Source organism: Zophobas morio, unplaced genomic scaffold, assembly GCF_036711695.1.
Source record: "Zophobas morio isolate AGI-343-1 ecotype UQ-CSIRO unplaced genomic scaffold, CSIRO_AGI_Zmor_V1 ptg000011l, whole genome shotgun sequence".
In the NCBI taxonomy this organism is placed as follows: domain Eukaryota; kingdom Metazoa; phylum Arthropoda; class Insecta; order Coleoptera; family Tenebrionidae; genus Zophobas; species Zophobas morio.
The window spans coordinates 10,957,424-10,975,469 of record NW_026972116.1 but is presented as its reverse complement, the minus strand read 5'-3'; the positions used below and the strand labels follow the sequence as shown (position 1 = coordinate 10,975,469).

At 33.3% G+C, this 18,046-nt stretch overlaps 1 protein-coding gene across 1 annotated transcript; it reads right to left on the bottom strand.

Annotated features, from left to right (window-relative positions):
- Positions 1 to 6,491: 6,491 nt before the first annotated feature.
- Positions 6,492 to 11,487, bottom strand: LOC135127332 (uncharacterized). Its single transcript, XM_064053775.1, has 4 exons — positions 10,693 to 11,487; positions 8,608 to 10,639; positions 8,206 to 8,520; positions 6,492 to 6,619 (listed from the first exon to the last, which is right to left on the bottom strand). Exons 1-4 carry the CDS (start codon positions 11,485 to 11,487, stop codon positions 6,492 to 6,494), a joined length of 3,270 nt encoding a protein of 1,089 aa, XP_063909845.1.
- Positions 11,488 to 18,046: the final 6,559 nt, after the last annotated feature.

Here is an 18,046-nt window from a genome sequence, read left to right as displayed (position 1 = left end):
TTTGCTGAATAAGCACAATAATTATGAATGGTTGTTGTAGTACCAGGATCTCTTATTTTTTCAACTTCTTTGCCATTAAAAGAGTAAATTATGGATTCAAACAGGTAAAGACCTGCATTATTTGTTAATTTACATTCTCCCGCAACAGGGGTTTCTGTTTTTTCACTTTCTATAGCAACAGGTATTGTAGTAGTTGCTTCTTCTTTTAGTTCGCCAATAATGCGAAGTTTCGAATCACTCATGCAAATAAATGCATCAGGTTGATGAATGTCAATTTGTATCTCATCACTGTTATTAAACGATTGCACGTAAGGATAATAAGTACGTTCCTCTTCTCTATCTACGCTTTGGTCTATTGAGGGGGATTGATAGATATCCAAAATTTCTGACATTGTAACCCAAGGAACGTAGAATGTAAACGCTGTACGGTGATAGTGTCTTCACTGGCGAATATCTGTCAACTAAAGATGCGATCCTAAATGACTTCTTATTTATATTACGTGTGTTATTGCGAAATGTAAGACCCATTAATAGTTTTTAATTCCAATCGGACCACTACTTCTTCACCACGAAAGTTGACGGGATCTGAGTTTTGATCGATCAGTTTGATGGTTATTTTATCAATGACGTTTTTGTTAATTAATGGCAAATATAAAGGATGCATTGGTTCGATATTTATGGCATATCCAGGATCTACTGTTGGAGAGAATTCATAGAGGGTGTGACAAGGTAGGCCAGCGTAAAATGAACCTGTCACAATGTTACATTCCACTCGAATTGACGTTACTTTAATAATATTTACAGGCATATCAGACTCGTGTTTTGTATTCGCTACTAATACTTTTTTAGAGAAACCCAATAAATTTCCTAGTGTCCCTTCTTTACCAAAATCAATATTGTAGATACTTTGTAGTTCTGCTTTCAATGTGTTATTATTCGGTTTCAACGAAAAAATTTGATCTCTCGATGTTTTAGTCGATCCATTGATATGTTCTTGGATGTAACGTTCCAGATCGCTTATTTCATAGCTACCTGTCGGAATAATTAATTTCTTTAGATCCACATCTTCTTTCTCTTTCGAGTTTGACGACGATGAAGAATAATAATAATAAAGTTTATCATTTACTCCGGTTTCGACGTTAGGTATGCTATTATATGTGAATAATCCTATTAATCCCAAACAATAATCGTAATTAGGATTTAATTCCACAGGTGGATATAAATCAGCTTCTAGGAAGCTACCGTGACCTTTTAGTGTGAAGGTTCGACTCATGACTAAATAAAAAACTAGTTTTGCTTACAAATTTATTGAATCAAGAACTGCAAACATAAATGTCCACAATTGTATCCTAGATTTTGGTATTTATCTTGATTATATAGTATTCTACAATTATTTAGATAACTTACTAGCTCTGAACACGGTTTCAGATTACCGAAACTATCAAAGTATCGTATAATATTGTTCGATTTCTTATAGGCTACCCAATGAGTTCCACATCCATGTTTTGAATCCAAATTTACAATACCAGATTCATGTTTTCGAGGACCATCTTTTGGCAGATCATCTCTCATGAAAACGTCTCGAAAATGTGGAATGTTTAAGAGTTTTGCGTACTTCCGTAGATCAAAGTCCGTGAGTGCTCTTTTGGGTAGCCTTATTGGAAGTTTTTTCGAAACTTTTTGAGAAAAAGTCCATAACCTTTGAGATGTTTCATCAAGTATAAACCATCGCCCTGTTTACCTATAGCTATAGCTTCCATTTGTTTGTTATGTCGTTCAGATTCTTCCAACGCTTTTTTCGCCGCTTTAGCATCGTTAATCGCTTTAGCTATACCTGCGGCCCCTCCTGAGATAGCACCTATAGCCGATAAACCAGCAAATATTGCAGGTAAAATTGGTAGTATACCACCTACTTTAGGCAGTGGTATTATTCGTGGTATTCGAATGCGTTTTTTACCACCAGCTTTTTTCACCGCTACACGGGCTGTTTTTAATAAGGTCGACACATCATCAACATCATTAATTTGTTTCTTCAATTTTTTTAACACAGCTTTTTGAAGAGTTGTTTGCGTCTGCGGTTTCTTCTTCTTCGAATTCTTTCTTTGTAGTTGCAAACTCATCCCTAACTTTCTTTTAACTTTCATTGCATTCGTTACGAACCAAGCACTTGCTTTTTCTCCTAACGAAGCGTCTGATGCTTTGACACGTGCCCAAGCCTTGTTTTCTAAAATTTCGTCTGCTTTATGTCTTTCTTTCAGATCTTTAGTTCGTGAATATGCGATATCGTGCTCTTTACAACTTCTATCTAGCTCGTTAATTCCAGGGTCGCCGCGTTCAAGCCTCTTCGCAAGCTTAGTACCCGGACCGCAATATTGATAACCAGGTAAATGTAATTCGACAGGTAATTTGTTAATGAGACTGTTAACAAGTCCTTTACCTTTGATGACTAACATTGAACTGAACAATCTTTATAAAAACGAACACTGTATATATATTTATGTTAGTATAAACAATGAAGATCGTTAAGCAGCACACGATCCTGTCAGTGAAGAATCACGATATTTCTGAAACAAAACTACAACCATCACGACATGGGGAACTCTTTCCTAATACCGTTCGTGCAATTATAGCAGGACCATCGGGTTCTGGGAAAACTAATATTCTGCTATCCTTGATTTTTGATAAAAACGGATTGAAGTTTGAAAATGTGTATGTTTATTCGAAATCGCTTTTTCAACAAAAGTATCAGCTGCTGCAGACGGTTTTAAAATCAATCAAAGGAATAGGATATTTCCCATACGATGAAGACGCCAAGATTGTGGATCCTTTTAATGCAAGACCAAATTCGATTTTCGTTTTTGATGACGTAGCATGTGATAAGCAAAATATTATAAGATGCTACTTTTGTATGGGTAGACATAGAAATATAGATTGCTTCTATCTTTGTCAGACCTATACTCGGATTCCCAAGCATTTGATACGCGACAACGCAAATTTTTTAATATTACTACAACAAGATGAAATGAATCTGCGACATGTTCATCGAGATCACGTGGGTACAGACATGACGTTTGATAAATTTTTCAAAATTTGTCAAGAATGTTGGAAGGACAAATTTGGATTTTTAGTAATAAGTAAAGAAAACAATCTAAAAAGCGGACGATATCGAAAAGGATTTGACAGTTTCATTAAGATATAAAGAGAGAAACATTAATTTCAACGATCCAGTTTCAATTTGAATAGGTATCATGAGCGACGTTAAACTAAAGCGACGCCTTACTGCAATATCTGATGACATTAGAACAAAACATAGGGCTTTGAAGTTGGGAATACAAGAGCATGATAAATCACTAAATAAACTATTTCAACCTATAGTGGAGCCTATAAAGACAGTTTCCATGAAATTAGAAAAGAACCAGCTCCAACAACAACAGCAGGCTTTCGAACAACTTCTCGAACAACGACGAATACATCAAGAGCAGCAAAACCAACAACGCCAACATTTAGATAAATTGCAACAAATACAAGAGCAGTTACCACTACTCAAAGAAGTGCTACCAACAAGAAGTACTACTGCTAAATCTGAAACAGAATTTCCTGAAGTATTCGAATCAAACGGACAACGTCGCAAAAGTTATGGACGTGAAGGCAATCGCAAGGACTTGTTGTTTCAACGACATTTACCTATGAGCGAAGAGGTATTTGAAGCAAAACCCGAGGAGACGAACGAAGATGACGATAAAGATGACAATGATGAAGGAGAAAAAACGAACCAACAAGTTAAAAATGAACAATTTACGGAAGAGGTTTTAAACAACTTTATTGAACAGTTTCCTGACGTGGCCCAATTATATGTTATGCAAACATTATTACAGAAAGGCGACACTCTATTTGGACCAGTCATAAATCCAGCTACCAATACCTTTTACTTTGGTGACTCGTTGTTGCATATTAACTCAAATAGTGATTTTACACTCAATGATAAATCGTTCACGGGTACTGAAGGATTGTATCAGCTATTATTTAATACACCCGAAAACATCGACAAGAACATAGTAACCGAGAATGATTTTCATAATTATAAGCAAATGTTGGAAAGTGCAAATGTTTATCGAGCAGGAACAAATCTTCGAAAAGAAAAAAGAACAAGTTTAAAATTCCTTGACGTTATAAAGCCGCTTTTCTCAAACAGTCCGAAAAAAAGAAAATCACCTAAAAAGTCTACTAAAATCACTCCCGTGAGAACTAGAATCTCGACGCGTAGTACTACTAGTAGCACATCTAGTAAAAAAGGGGGTGGTGCTTATAAGATTTCTCATAACTATCCTGTGGAATATGTTTATTGGGATGACGTGAATGAGCTGGTACAACGTCTCAACCTGCTACATGCTGCAAAGAAAGCAGGAAGTGATTGTCATTTGAATGAAATTAGAAACATCGAAGAAGAATTACGAGAACTTCATGTTATTGTTTAGTTTAATCATGAGTGTCGACAAGTTCGGTCGTTCATCATCATCATCAATTTATAGACTATACAGAAAGCGACAACTTTTTGAACATCCAAGAAATACAATACGCTACACTGAAGACGGCAATTTCGACATGGAAAATCGTAAATTGTGCAATGTTCAAGATCCGATCGAAGAAACGGACGTAACGACCAAAAAGTATGCCGATAAACTTCACGAAAATGCCATTTTACGAATCGATAAATTCGGCAGTGTCTTGACAGATGCGAAAAAAGCTTTTTTGAAAGCTGAAATAGATTTAAGCAAAAAAGTATCTGATCTAGATAATCAAATGACCATTACCGTTGATGAAATCGATAAAAAGTGGATTAAGATGTTAGCTGACTACGAAAAATTGTCTAATAGATTGAAACGATTACAGAAGGATCCTGTGCCTGATGAAAAGATTAAAAGACTGCAACCTCGAGCGGTGCAGTCAAAATGACCTCAACCACATTCAGGGGTTTATCTCGATTAATAAAGAGATCGCAAAACGAATAAACAAACGCCCAATAAAAATAATAATAATTGAGCATTGTCCTCGTACTATACACGATGGTTCGAAGTAAAAATGTTACTGTAACCGACACGAAAAAACAAGTGGTAGACGAAATATTTAAACTTGCGAGAAAAAATTTTAAAAGACGACACACGGTTATAAATGGATTTGACGAACTATGGCAAGCTGATTTAGCCGATTTTCAAAGTTATGCAAAAGAAAATCATGGTTATAAATATGTCTTAGTTGTTATTGATTGTTTATCTAAATTCTTATGGATGAGACCTTTAAAGACAAAATCCGCATCTGATGTCAGTAGAGCTATGGAATCAATATTGAACAAAGGAAGAAAACCCACGCTCTTACAAACCGACCAAGGTAAAGAATTCTTTAACGCACAATTTTCTGATCTAATGAAGAAAAATAAGATTATCCATTATCATACGTACAGTGTAAAAAAGGCGGCTATAGTTGAACGTGTAATTAGGACTATCAAATCAAAATTATATCGTTCATTTACTTTAACTGCTTCATACAATTGGACTAATAAATTAGAAAATATTAATGCAGAATATAACAAGACAAGACATCGCATAACTGGAAAAAAACCTATAGACATCAATAAACAAAACGCTCATGAAATTAAATTATATGGTATTAATCCAAAAGCTGAAACTAAACATAAATTCAAGGAAGGAGATATAGTTCGTGTCAGTAAGTTTAAACATATATTTGAACCTGGTTATAAACCTTCATGGAGTACTGAATTATTTAAAATCTCTAAAGTAAACGCTACTAATCCTACAACTTATGTTTTGAGAGATTTTCAAGATCGACCTATTAAGGGATCTTTTTATGAGCCAGAATTACAAAAAACGAAAAACATTGATGTCTTTCTCATTGAAAAAGTACTGCGACGCAAAGGAAAAAAATTATTTGTCAAATGGTTGGGACTACCTAAAAACCAACAGACGAGCTGGATTTCAACAGAAGATTTGCGTTAGTATCTATTAAGATGGCACAAAGTCCAGACGCTATCTTGCAACGAGCTATTCATTTCGAAGAGACAATCCGACAAATACGCGAAATAGTAAAAATCGAATTATTAAAACTTCAACCTCTTCAGCTGCTAGACGTCTTTCCGATGTTACCTAATTTTTATACAAAGGATAAAGACATCAAGGGTTCTTTGCCATGTGTAGAACATTATAATTTTTGCCATGAAGATGTAAAAGATGGACCACCTTCAACGAAAAACCAATGCCCAGAGTGCTTAATCCAACGACAAAGCTGAAGAAACGAATTACTGCTCTATTCATATTTAAGTCAATATATGTAACTATGAAAACATGACTTCCTACCTATAATTTGTATAGACCCTTTTAAAAATAAAATCGCAATAAAAACCATTATTATTATTATTATTAAATATTCAATCTATTTTAAAATAGTATTTAGTTCCCATACGCTGTGCATGCGAAATTTTAATGTGCCAACTGCACCGTGTGTGATAAGCTGCAGGAAAAGGCCGACTCGGCGGCCCCTCCTCCACTCGAGGTCATACAAACACACACGCATAAATACGATTGACAATACGCTCCATTCAGGGTCCCTGCGATAGTCGAGATGCCGAGGTGACGGTTAGCACGAGATCGGACGACGTTCGATTCCCGCATAAAGACGAGGAAAAAAAACTTTTTTTCATAAATTTAAAAATTGAGCGCCGCGCGATACAGCGGTGGCGCCATCTTCCATCCTGCGCGCGCACCACACACACCTCTCCATTACAACAATAAGCGAGAGCGAGACGACAAACAGGGATCCAAAAACGCCACGTGTTAGACAAGGAGAGCGATACCGTTTCAGTAGACCGGAAGTCCATAAGATTTACACGGAGCTTGTGTGACGTCAGCCCCATTTATTAACTACTTTGGTGAATTTTGGCAACAATTTTATTCTGGTTTAAAAATTGACCGCAAATTATTTTGGCAGAACTTCCCTAGCCCCTGAAATACAGTCCAACAAATCCTGCTTCTTTGAAAAATTATACAATTTGATTTTGCAATATTGTATTTGTGGTGGCCACTATACATAAAAATATATATATAATAGCAATAACAGTGTAAAAAAAAGACAGGATCTTGGGGCAGAATCGATCGTGCGACAGTTCTTGCGTTTTACCATCTACCTACATGATATTCCTAATATAAGTACAAAATTTCACAACAATCGGTCCAGTATTTTCGGAGAATATCTGTATAAGAAAAATCCGCGGCGGCACACAGACGGACAGACGGACAGACGGACAGACAGACGGAAATGGGAGACCTATTTCTTCGTCTTCTAGGGGTCATGAAAGATCGTGAAAACGTAAAAGTAGAGAGTCGGCCGAGAGACTCGATTACAATACTTCCTTTGCGTACGCTCGGGAAGTAAAAATTGCAATGTTATCGTCATGTAAAGATATCAGTCGAAGTCAACTAATGAAAGCTTAATTCGAAACGAAAAATTATATGACACCAATTTTAACAGAAATTAATAATAATAATAATAATAATAATAATAATACTTTATTCCCAACAGGTAATAATACACCCAGTAACAGGGAAAAAAATTAACAATAATTATGAAGTAGTGCAGTAAATACAAAGAAAAAGAAAAAGAAAAAATATATATATATATATATGTATAAAATATTAACTCAAATAAAATTAAGTAAAAATAAGTCACAAGTGAAAACTTAATCCAAAAACGCAACTTTTAATTAATGGTTCAATTATAATATTATGATCGGAACAAAAGACAAAATAAATTATTTATTACAGTAGACTTTATAAATGGTTTGAATAACAGTACCTAAACTATCAGCATTTATGTCGCAAAATTTAGATATATGATTAAATAGTTCACACATGAGAATTATAGGTGATCTACGTAACACATTTGTTCTGGTTGCTAATGAGTAAAATGTTAAAAACTGTCGAGAATGAACACGAGGTACAATGAAACGAATTTTATCTAAAAGAATTATACAGTCTATTTTGTTATTAACTAACTTATGTAGAAAGCTGATGGTATGAATAATACGCCTAATTTCTAAGGAAATAAAGTTGAATTGATTTAACAGTTGTAAGTGATCACACCCTCTGTCAGGATATACCCCAGATGAACGATATGACAGAAATTTCAGGAACTTACGTTGGACGGATTCTATACTTTTTATATGAATTTCGTAAATTGGAAACCATATTAGTACTCCGTATTCAAGTTGAGATCTAACTAATGCGTAATACAGATTGCAAAGAGTAGAGATGTTGAGAAAATCATTACAATTTCTGTAAATGAAACCATACATCCTGTAAGCTTTTGACACTATTTCTGTCATATGATCATTAAACATTAGCCTACTATCAAAGGTGATTCCAAGGTCTTTATACTTTTCTCCACGATTTAGGGTAACTGCATCGATATTATAATTGAAGATAATAGGTTCCTGTTTTTTAGTATACGAAACTACAAAACATTTATTTTTATTTAGTGATAAACGATTAGTGTTGCACCACTCGACTACAGTATTAATGTTGGTTTGAAGAATCCTACAATCATCAATGGTGTTAATTTCAAAAAACAATTTCAAGTCATCTGCAAATAACAACTTTTCGGAAGATATATGTTCAACAATGTCGTTAATAAACAATAAGAACAAAAGTGGTCCCAAATTAGATCCCTGAGGAACTCCAGATGTCGGTGAATATATTTCTGAATAGAAGTTACGATATCGTACTGACTGCACTCTGCCAATAAGGTACGACTTGAATAATTTAAGTAATGACTCAGAGAAGCCAAATTGGCGCAGTTTGTCTAGGAGAATAAAGTAATCGATTTGGTCGAAGGCCTTAGAAAAGTCCATATATATCGCGTCCACTTGACTTCTACTATCGATTAACTGAGATACGTATTGAGAAAAACAAGCCAGATTCATCACAGTCGACCTCTTCTCAACGAAACCATGTTGGTATGGTGTTATAAAAGATTTCACAGATGAATAAATTAGCTTATACATTACTGATTCAAATGTCTTCACAAAATTACATAATAAACTTATGGACCTGTAGTTCTTTACATCCGCTTTATCCCCAGACTTAAATATGGGAGTAATGCAGGATTTTTTCCAAAGTTCTGGTACCTGACAATCTTTGAGAATAAGATTAAATATTCTAAGCAATGGAGTCACAAAGATATATGCACAGTCCTTGAGTAGAAAGCTAGGAATGCCATCAGGACCGGATGTAAATGTGTTCTTACAGTTTTTTAAGGCCAAAAGAATATCTTTTTCAGACAGTGAAGTAATAGTAACTGAAAGCTGAGCTGCTGTTTCATTCGTAGTGCAAAAAGGAGCTAAACAATCGGACTTTATATAAACATTACTAAAATGATGAGCAAAAGCGTTAACTATAGCTTGTGGACATGTTAGTTCTCTGTCATCATAGCGCATTAAGCCAGGAATACGTGTGCTACCTTTTTTGTTATGAAGAAACATCCAAAATGACTTAGGATCTATAGAAATATTATTTTCAATCTTACGCATGTACATTCTATAAGCATTTTGAATAAGCACTTTACATTTGGAACGATGGAATTTAAATAAATTATAGTAATGAGCAGTTTTATATTTTTTATACAGTTTGTGCAATGAGTATTTAGTGCGTATAGCATTTCTTATTTCCTGATTAAACCAGGGAGGATATTGTCGACGGTTAGTACTCAATTTGATTTTAAATTTAGGAACAGCAAGATCAAAAATTTCATGGAGTTTGGCATAAAAAAGAGAACAAATTTCATCAACGCTACCATCGGTATCTAGGAAATCCCAGTTGCAAGAGTAAAGCATATCATAAAGAACTGGAAAGTTTGCCTTTCTAAAGTCATATTGTTCTAGATTATTTATAGGGAAAGATTGATCAAGGGGGATTACAGATTTTATAACTATACAAAGAGAAGGATGGTGAACATCATCATCGACGAAATTGAAATCAGAAGCCTCTACCTTACACTCGATATTAGAGAAAACTAAGTCTAGAATATGGTGATATTTATTTTGCACATTATTATGCTGCTCTAAATTAAGGAAAGATTGGAAATTATTAAGAGATAGAGTGAATTGGTTTATTTTACCCAAGGTGAAATCCGGAATGTTAAAGTCACCACAAATCAAAATTTTATTATTTTCTTGAATGTCTATTCTACTTAGGGCTTCAAGAAATAGTTGAAATTCATGTACTGATACCTGAGGAGGTACGTAAAGGACAATAAGAATTAATTCCTGCTTAACACTCAACAATTTAACTCCTACAACATCTATAGCCGGAACAATATCCCCTAAATAAGAAAGATCCAGAGCAGATGATTTCAATGTATTATTAATACCTAAAAGTACCCCAACTCCTCGAGAGACGCCCATCGCTTGTAGATCCCTGTCTTTCCGATAAACAACAAAATCATGAGGAAGAAATTCAGTGTTACTAATATCACTGGCCAACCAAGTTTCAGTTAACGCTATTATATCAACATTGATTAATTCAGAAACAGAATTGTAAAAGTTAGATATTTTGGATCTTAAGCCCCGAACATTCTGGTAAATACAACACAACGAAGACGTGCAACTGGGTGTTCTTTTTAGTTTACCGAGACAATTTTGGGTGAGCCATTTATATATTTTATTCTCAGATTTGTTTCCCCGTTGCTTATTCTAATGCCAAGTTGTTCTTTGACTTGTCTGTAGGATGCGTTTTGCTTAGGAGTGCGATCGAAGGACAGAGTAATGTTGTTATAGTTTACGTTGCTTTTCAGTACCTTGGCATTACGAATAAATTTTTGAACCTCGAATTCATCATTCAAGATAACTCTTATGGGTCTAGGTTTATTACCGGGATTTTGTTGAGAAAAGCGACCCAAACGTTGAATCTTAATACCAGAAACATCAGCATCAGGCCGGACTAATTGTAAAATATTTTCAACGGCAGACTTATCTATTGCAGAACGCTGATTATTATTATTAGTAGAAATCTGTGGTTGCTCTTCAACACCAAATATGATTAAGTTTTGTTTTCGATTTTGCCTTTCCATTACTTCGTTAACGATTTCTTCAAATTGATTGCTGGGGCTACGCTGGTCTTCATGAAGCGCGGACCGAAGAGTGGCTAGTTGAGTGTCAAAGTCTTCTTTCAGTTTCTCTATGGCAGTTGTAAACTCGGTTTGTAACGATGAAATTAAGGTTTTGAAATCTTTATACTGAGCCATATTATTGTTGCATGTATTGCACACTACTTTTATTGACCTAGATTTAGCTCGTGTTATCTTCACGTCATTTTCGGAGAGCCCCACACAGGCAATATGCAATATTCCTTGACAACCATCGCAAGTTATGGTATGGGCATTAGCTTTGCATACAATACCACAATTTAAGCAAATATTATTCATTATGATTAAAAAAAAGTGGAATATAGGATATAACAAGGACACAAGTTCTTCACACCCAAGGGTCTGTTCGGGTAGCTAACTTTCGACAAACAGGAAGACCACGGGAGGTAAAACATAAGAGAACAAAGGATTAATTAAAAATGTTGTACGACCGCAGTCATTCACCTTAATGAAAGAAACACTATCGGTACGTAAAAACGTCCCCGTGGTAACAGCCAGCACTTGAGTAGATATTGGTATATATCAAATTAACCATCCGTTGGATTCAAAAACCGTTTTGGCCTTTGGAAAGATAACACAAAGCACAAAAGATTGGTATAGAATCCACCCTAAAACACTCGATGATACTTTAACACCACTGAAGGTCACTCAGAGCAACACTTTATCGTGTATTAGCTGCACTTAAAAAAAAGACATTTTGAAAAATGTACAAAACAAACTTTGGTGCCTAAATACTTATGAGCGAGAATGTACATGATATTTCTAACATACATACGAGTGCAAAATTTAATAATAACCGATCGAGTAGTTTGTGGAACAGACAGACAGACGGAAACGCGAAACTTTCGTTCGTACTCTAGGGGTCAGCATCTTTCAAGTCTAGAAGTCAGAATAGAATAACGATTTGTTGGTATTAAAAATCCTTCTAATTCAGTTTTAAACGCAAAAAATGTGTTTTACTATATATTACCTTCTCGCTTTGCGTAGTTAATTATGACTAAAATTTAGGAAATTTCATATGTTGCATTTAAAAGTAGAATTTATTCTCATTTCCGGTGAAACTAAGACTCTGCAATTTGCCGGATTATATTGCAGACTCTTCGTATAATTTAGTTGTCGTTGAAATAGGTAGTTTAGATGAAACCCCGTTTATTATTTTCTACATAAAATATAGACAATTTAATATCTATAAACGGAAATAATCTTTTGCCTGTAGCTTCCTACGCTTATCCCATGATGTCTTCGAGTAATAAAATCATCTTTCGTCTTATCCTATTCCTGTAGTCCCATTTGTTCCACGTTTATTAATCGAGCGAAATGAAACTGGTGTATAATTCGATATATTTAATATCGGAGATTTTTTAACGTACTAACCAACCACCTGACATTTTCAAACTCGAATTTATGAAACTGATCTGAAGTGCGTTTATATTAAGAATAAAGCTTAAAAATTCAAAGTTTTTGGACGTGGTGAGTGTAATTAAGAAGTGCTAAACACCGGCGTTTATCACAAATCATGAGATATTTATTTTAACATACATGGTTGAACAAAACTGCAATTCAAAAAGATCAAATCGTTACTTGTAAATTAATTTCAAGGCAAACATTTTGTTTATCAAAAACAATAATCAATAAAACCCGTTTGCAATATTATGAAAGCTTTGACATTATTTTTGGTCAAAAGAAGAAAAAGGAAACAGTTGTACAAAAAAACAAAAAAAAAAAAAATTTAGAAATATCACAAGAAGAAGTGGAGACAATTTTCAAGCCATGAGGTATGCTTTGTAAATTTTTTCACACACTGCAATAGGATTTTCATGACGGCATAGTAAAGCATGTGCCAGTTAAATTTATATGAGGACATAATTCAGGAAACTCTTTTAAAATTAAAAGTTAATATCTGACCTAGTAGTAGTTAATGAAACATAATTGCAGACACAAATATTATATATATTTTTCCGTTGTTCTGCAACTGAGCAGCCGCTGTCTTTAAAAAAGATAATATCAGCACATGATATTAAACTTACAAAACTGTTGACTTTTTCGAACCCCAAAAGTTGTATATAATTTACGTCAATTATTTTTTTGTGAGGGCTAAGTGTAGAGCGACGCACGCGGAGACCTGTGTCAATTATTTTGACAAATAGCTATAAATTTTGCTTAATGTTATAACATATGGTACATGTACCTGTTACTGAACTCTTTTCTTCAACTTAATGTTTCGAGTACATCTACAGCATTGTATTATTCTTTAATTCATTTATAACGTAATCAGTATAACGAAGATGTTTTCCTACAAATTAAAATTCGCTTAGTAAAAGTACACTCATTTGTAAATCCAAAAAAAAACATAAGATAAAGCAAAGGAATCCGTTCTCCCAAAAAAATCTTCCACCTTCAACACTGAGTACTGTCAGTGAGTATAGAGTCACTGGTACTGTTGTAAACGTGAACACCTTTACATGTTTAAGCATTAATAATTTTCCCCTAGCTCCGGCCCTGAGTACACGCACGATGATTTATATGCCGGTCTACCAGACGCAAGAATTTCATAATTGTTATTATTTAATAACACAGTATACCTGCACTCTACATTCTTCCTAGGCGGAATTTCCGAATATCTTACAACGCGAGGCTCATCGTAACTGTTAACTAAATTGTAAGTCGCACATTACTAAGATGGATTGCTTAATTTGATCAAGGAAGCACTCGAGCCGCTCCCGTACAATTAAATGCCCACTTGTTCATTAAATTTTGGGTGTACGAGGCAAATTGCGTGAACGCGAATCTCTTGTACAAATTTGACCAATGTAGAAGAAAAAACGAGGGCCGGATGGAAATGGAAAAGCGAGTTGAATCTGCAGTGTCCGTGGAAAGCATGTTCGAGGATTTATTGCCACATTCTGGAAATTGAATAAATCTTACATTTTGTAAAAAGACGCGTGGAGTGGAATTCTACTAAGAAGAATTATTTGTCTTTTATTTTTAATCTTACGTGGACTGGTAGCGTGTTGTACAATTTAAACCAGGAGTTAATTATATATATTCAATAATTTGACTCGGATGAAAGACAAAAGAAACGTTGGAATATATTTCTCTCTTATTATTATTAATATTTTCGTTGTTTAATATGTACTCTGCCTACCTAAAAAGTCACTTACGACTCTTTACATTACCTTGTAATTTAATGCTGAAAGTATGTAGACTTGACCAGTTATTATCCACTTAACTTTAATGGGAAGTTATGTCTTTCTTTTATTAGTAGTTTATATTAATAAGGTTTGCGTCTTGTGTGTTTATTTGCAATTAACCACGTTAACTTTATTACCTGCTGGGTAAACATTTAATAAAATTAATATTCATATGTTTAAAAAATGCATATTTGACGATCATGATTACATCAGATTAAGTAATGGAAGTTCTCGTACTTAAACCTGGGATTTTGATGACACTTTGTTGTTGCAACCACATAATGAGGAAAATAGCATCTGAGTAATTATTTATTTAAACTTAATTTATTTCAGTTATAAATTAAAAAGCATTGGTACGGAATTTGTTGACGTCACCGTTGTTTTTACTTATCGAATGATAGTTAAAGAAAGTTATCACAGGATTAGTTTAACTGATGCTATGTTTTTTAATATTTCACTGCTTGTAAACTAGGCATATGCAAATTTTCCATTGTTTATCCTTTGTCGACGATTTTATTAGACATGTTCTCTGCAAAAGTAGCAAACTGACTAACATACTTTAATTTAGGTCTAAATGTACTTTAAAATTATATAGGTGGTACAACATGAACCAAAATTGCCTGTCTAAAAACACAAAGGTTAATCCAATGAATTTTGGAGTTTGTTACTATATATATATTGTTAGCGGATATAATAAACTTGTTAGAAATTTAAACACAAAATTAACACTAATTGGGAAACTAAATTAATTTTTTTAGTTAGCTAACACAAAATGGTGGTGATGTCATATAAAAAAATATTAAATAAATCTTTGTTGAGAAATCTGCCCTACGAGACTGCTTTTCTTGTCCGCCTAGTTTTCTTGCAGTATAAACTAGTTTATTTTATCGATTATTTCAAAAATAGTAAACGCTTTCTGAAAGTCTGGAAATAGAATATATTCAGAAAATGTATAACGTCACTGTACAAAATACGAAGTTTATTTCATTAAAAATTACACTGTATTATTAAGAAATTTAAAGTACTTAGAAAATTTTTATGTGGAGTTTACAACATTTTTTTGTAACACATAAATAAAATTTGATTTACCATCAATTGAAATCTTTCATATGCAAGAGGTATTAGTTGGATTCTATAAGGTAAAATGGTTTCCTAAACTTCGCTGTCTTAAGAATATAGAACAAAACAAATTTTATTTTAAGGAAATTTTAAGAAAAAAAATCTGTGCTTCTAAACAAACAATTTTTCTTACAAAGTTTCCGTTTCTCAGGAGATTTTTTTCATTCAAATTCTATGAGGGTACCTAACATATTAATATATATATACTCTTGTTGTTCCAGACTTTTTTTGTTTATATTTTTTTCCTCTCAAATTTGAGAGTACATTTAGTTTACAATTTTACTTAAAAAAAAAATTTGATCTAAGGTTCTAGACAGAATTTCGCACGCCACGAGTACAATCGAACAATTACAGGTTCTTCGAAATATTATAAAATTTAATTTTGCGAATTTTATTAGGAGTATTTTATAACAAGTCTTTTTAATGAAAATAAAGATATATGTGAACTGTTAACAGGTTAATAGGCAAAGAAACCTACTATATGTATGTTTAACGTCAGTTTTTGCATAATAAAGTTTTGTGATGACGTCATCGTATTTAGTATTGTGTATATCTACGGAAGAAAAAATAATGAAAATTATAATAATAATAATAACAAAATCAAGGTGGACTCATAAAACATAACAAATATGAAATCATCAAATTGTTGGTGGACATGATTAGACAAATTTTGACAACCATCGATCCGGTGTCTAACCAAAATCGACAAAGATTACAAACAGACGATAGACTGGCGGAAAGAACAGACTCTGAGGGTCATGAAACGCCGAGAAAACATGAAAGTAGCCATTCGTAGGATGGATCCTGTTACAATATTTCCTTACTCTCGAAAAGTAAAAAAAGAATTAAAAAAGTTAGTCTAAAGTTATTCAGACAAAACTTCCCACGCCCCTTAAATACAATTCAGGAAATTCGCCTTTTAAATATATGCAATAGAACAAATCCAAAAATAGATTTTGCAAAATTTTATTTATTTGACAATTACTTCTATAAATTAAAATATAGATAATACAAGCCATCAATTCGACGGACCATGCAGCATTTGATGCAGAAGCGAGATGTCGACTAGATGAATCAGTGGAAAATACTGCACAAAAAATCAAGGCGGAGTCATAAACCACGGATACAAGAGTGTTTTATTTCATAACATTTGCATAACCCAAGCTATACAAAATAATGTCGTCAAGTTATTGGTAAAGATGATTACGCAAATTTTGATTAACGTTTTACCATCTACAAGATATTTTTAAAATTTGATAACATTCGGTCCAGTAGTTTCGGAGATTATCTATCCAATAAAAATCGACACAGACAGACGACAACTCGGACCTATTTTTTCGTACTTGAGGGGTAGGTTATACTCGAGAAATAAAAAAGCGTGCAACAAAGACCAAATAATTAAAACCAAGTTAAATATGTTTAAATTTAACTTATGAAAAAGCTATTAAAATTTAAATAAAATTATTAAATATATATTTTAAATGTAATTTTGAACAAGATTTGTAAACATACTAATACATAAAAGGAGTATAATTAAAATAGAAAGAAATCAAAGCAGTTGAATACAGATTTTAAAATGCTAACGAGGCATTCCCTTGTGATGTTTTTATTAGATAAATATTTTAATACTGAATAGATTCTTTAGTGTGATATGTTTGCAGTAGCGAAAAAGCCAAACTAATTTTTTTAACGATTCGACAAGTTTTTACAAAGTATAATTAATCGCGATATTTGATACTTGGGTGAAAACTAAAAGTCCAAATTACAATAAAAATGGTTCGGCTTAGACTATTATTAGCTCTTAAGTAGTTATAAATTATTATAAATTTACAGATGGAAATAATCTGCGCACAAATTAAAATAAAAAAAATACCCTGACTTGAAAAACTTCCAAAATCTTTACAGAATCTACGTTTATATAAAACTCATGCAAACTCTAAAGGCGAAAAAACAGAGAAATCTGAAAATTTGACTAACGATGAAAAGTTAAGATTAAGATTTCATCGACAGTGAGTTAAATGATGTGGAGAGGAAAATGCGGAAATGAAATGAAATGTTACTGAAGAAAACTATAACTTAAAAATATATATTGCAAAGTGAAAAATCTAAAAAATACTAAAATGAGTAAGAAATGTGTTATTATTATTAAAAATAACAAAAATCTATAATTCACATGACAAAAGGTATCATTTTAAAATAGTTATTATACGTGTTACGCTTATTAAAATATCTATGAAAGTCTCTCGTTTTGCCACACTTTTTTCTATTAATAAATCGGGGGCGGCTCTCCCTAAATTTTTTCACTAAAATTTTACCGTCGTGACACACAGGACGATTTTTTATTAAATATTCAATCGAATTCATTATTTTTATTTAAAATCAAACAATTTCACTCGCGCAGAATGAAAATTAAAATCCGCAATTGAATTACTGCTGATGGGCACTGTCGGAACAGGACCCGATTCCAGCCCAATACCGCGACTAGACGCACGATTTCCATGGCAACGATGTAAACAAAACGTCTAAAT

What these genes read in the sequence shown, in the direction of transcription:
- LOC135127332 (XM_064053775.1), bottom strand. Translation starts at nt 11,487, where the DNA reads ATGAATAATATTTGCTTAAATTGTGGTATTGTATGCAAAGCTAATGCC. An exon ending in AATTAACACCATTGATGATT is followed by an intron (nt 8,521 to 8,607) that starts GTAGGATTCTTC and finishes AATGTTTTGTAG; the next exon opens with TTTCGTATACTAAAAAACAG. An exon ending in AAGTATAGAATCCGTCCAAC is followed by an intron (nt 6,620 to 8,205) that starts GTAAGTTCCTGA and finishes CGACTATCGCAG; the next exon opens with GGACCCTGAATGGAGCGTAT.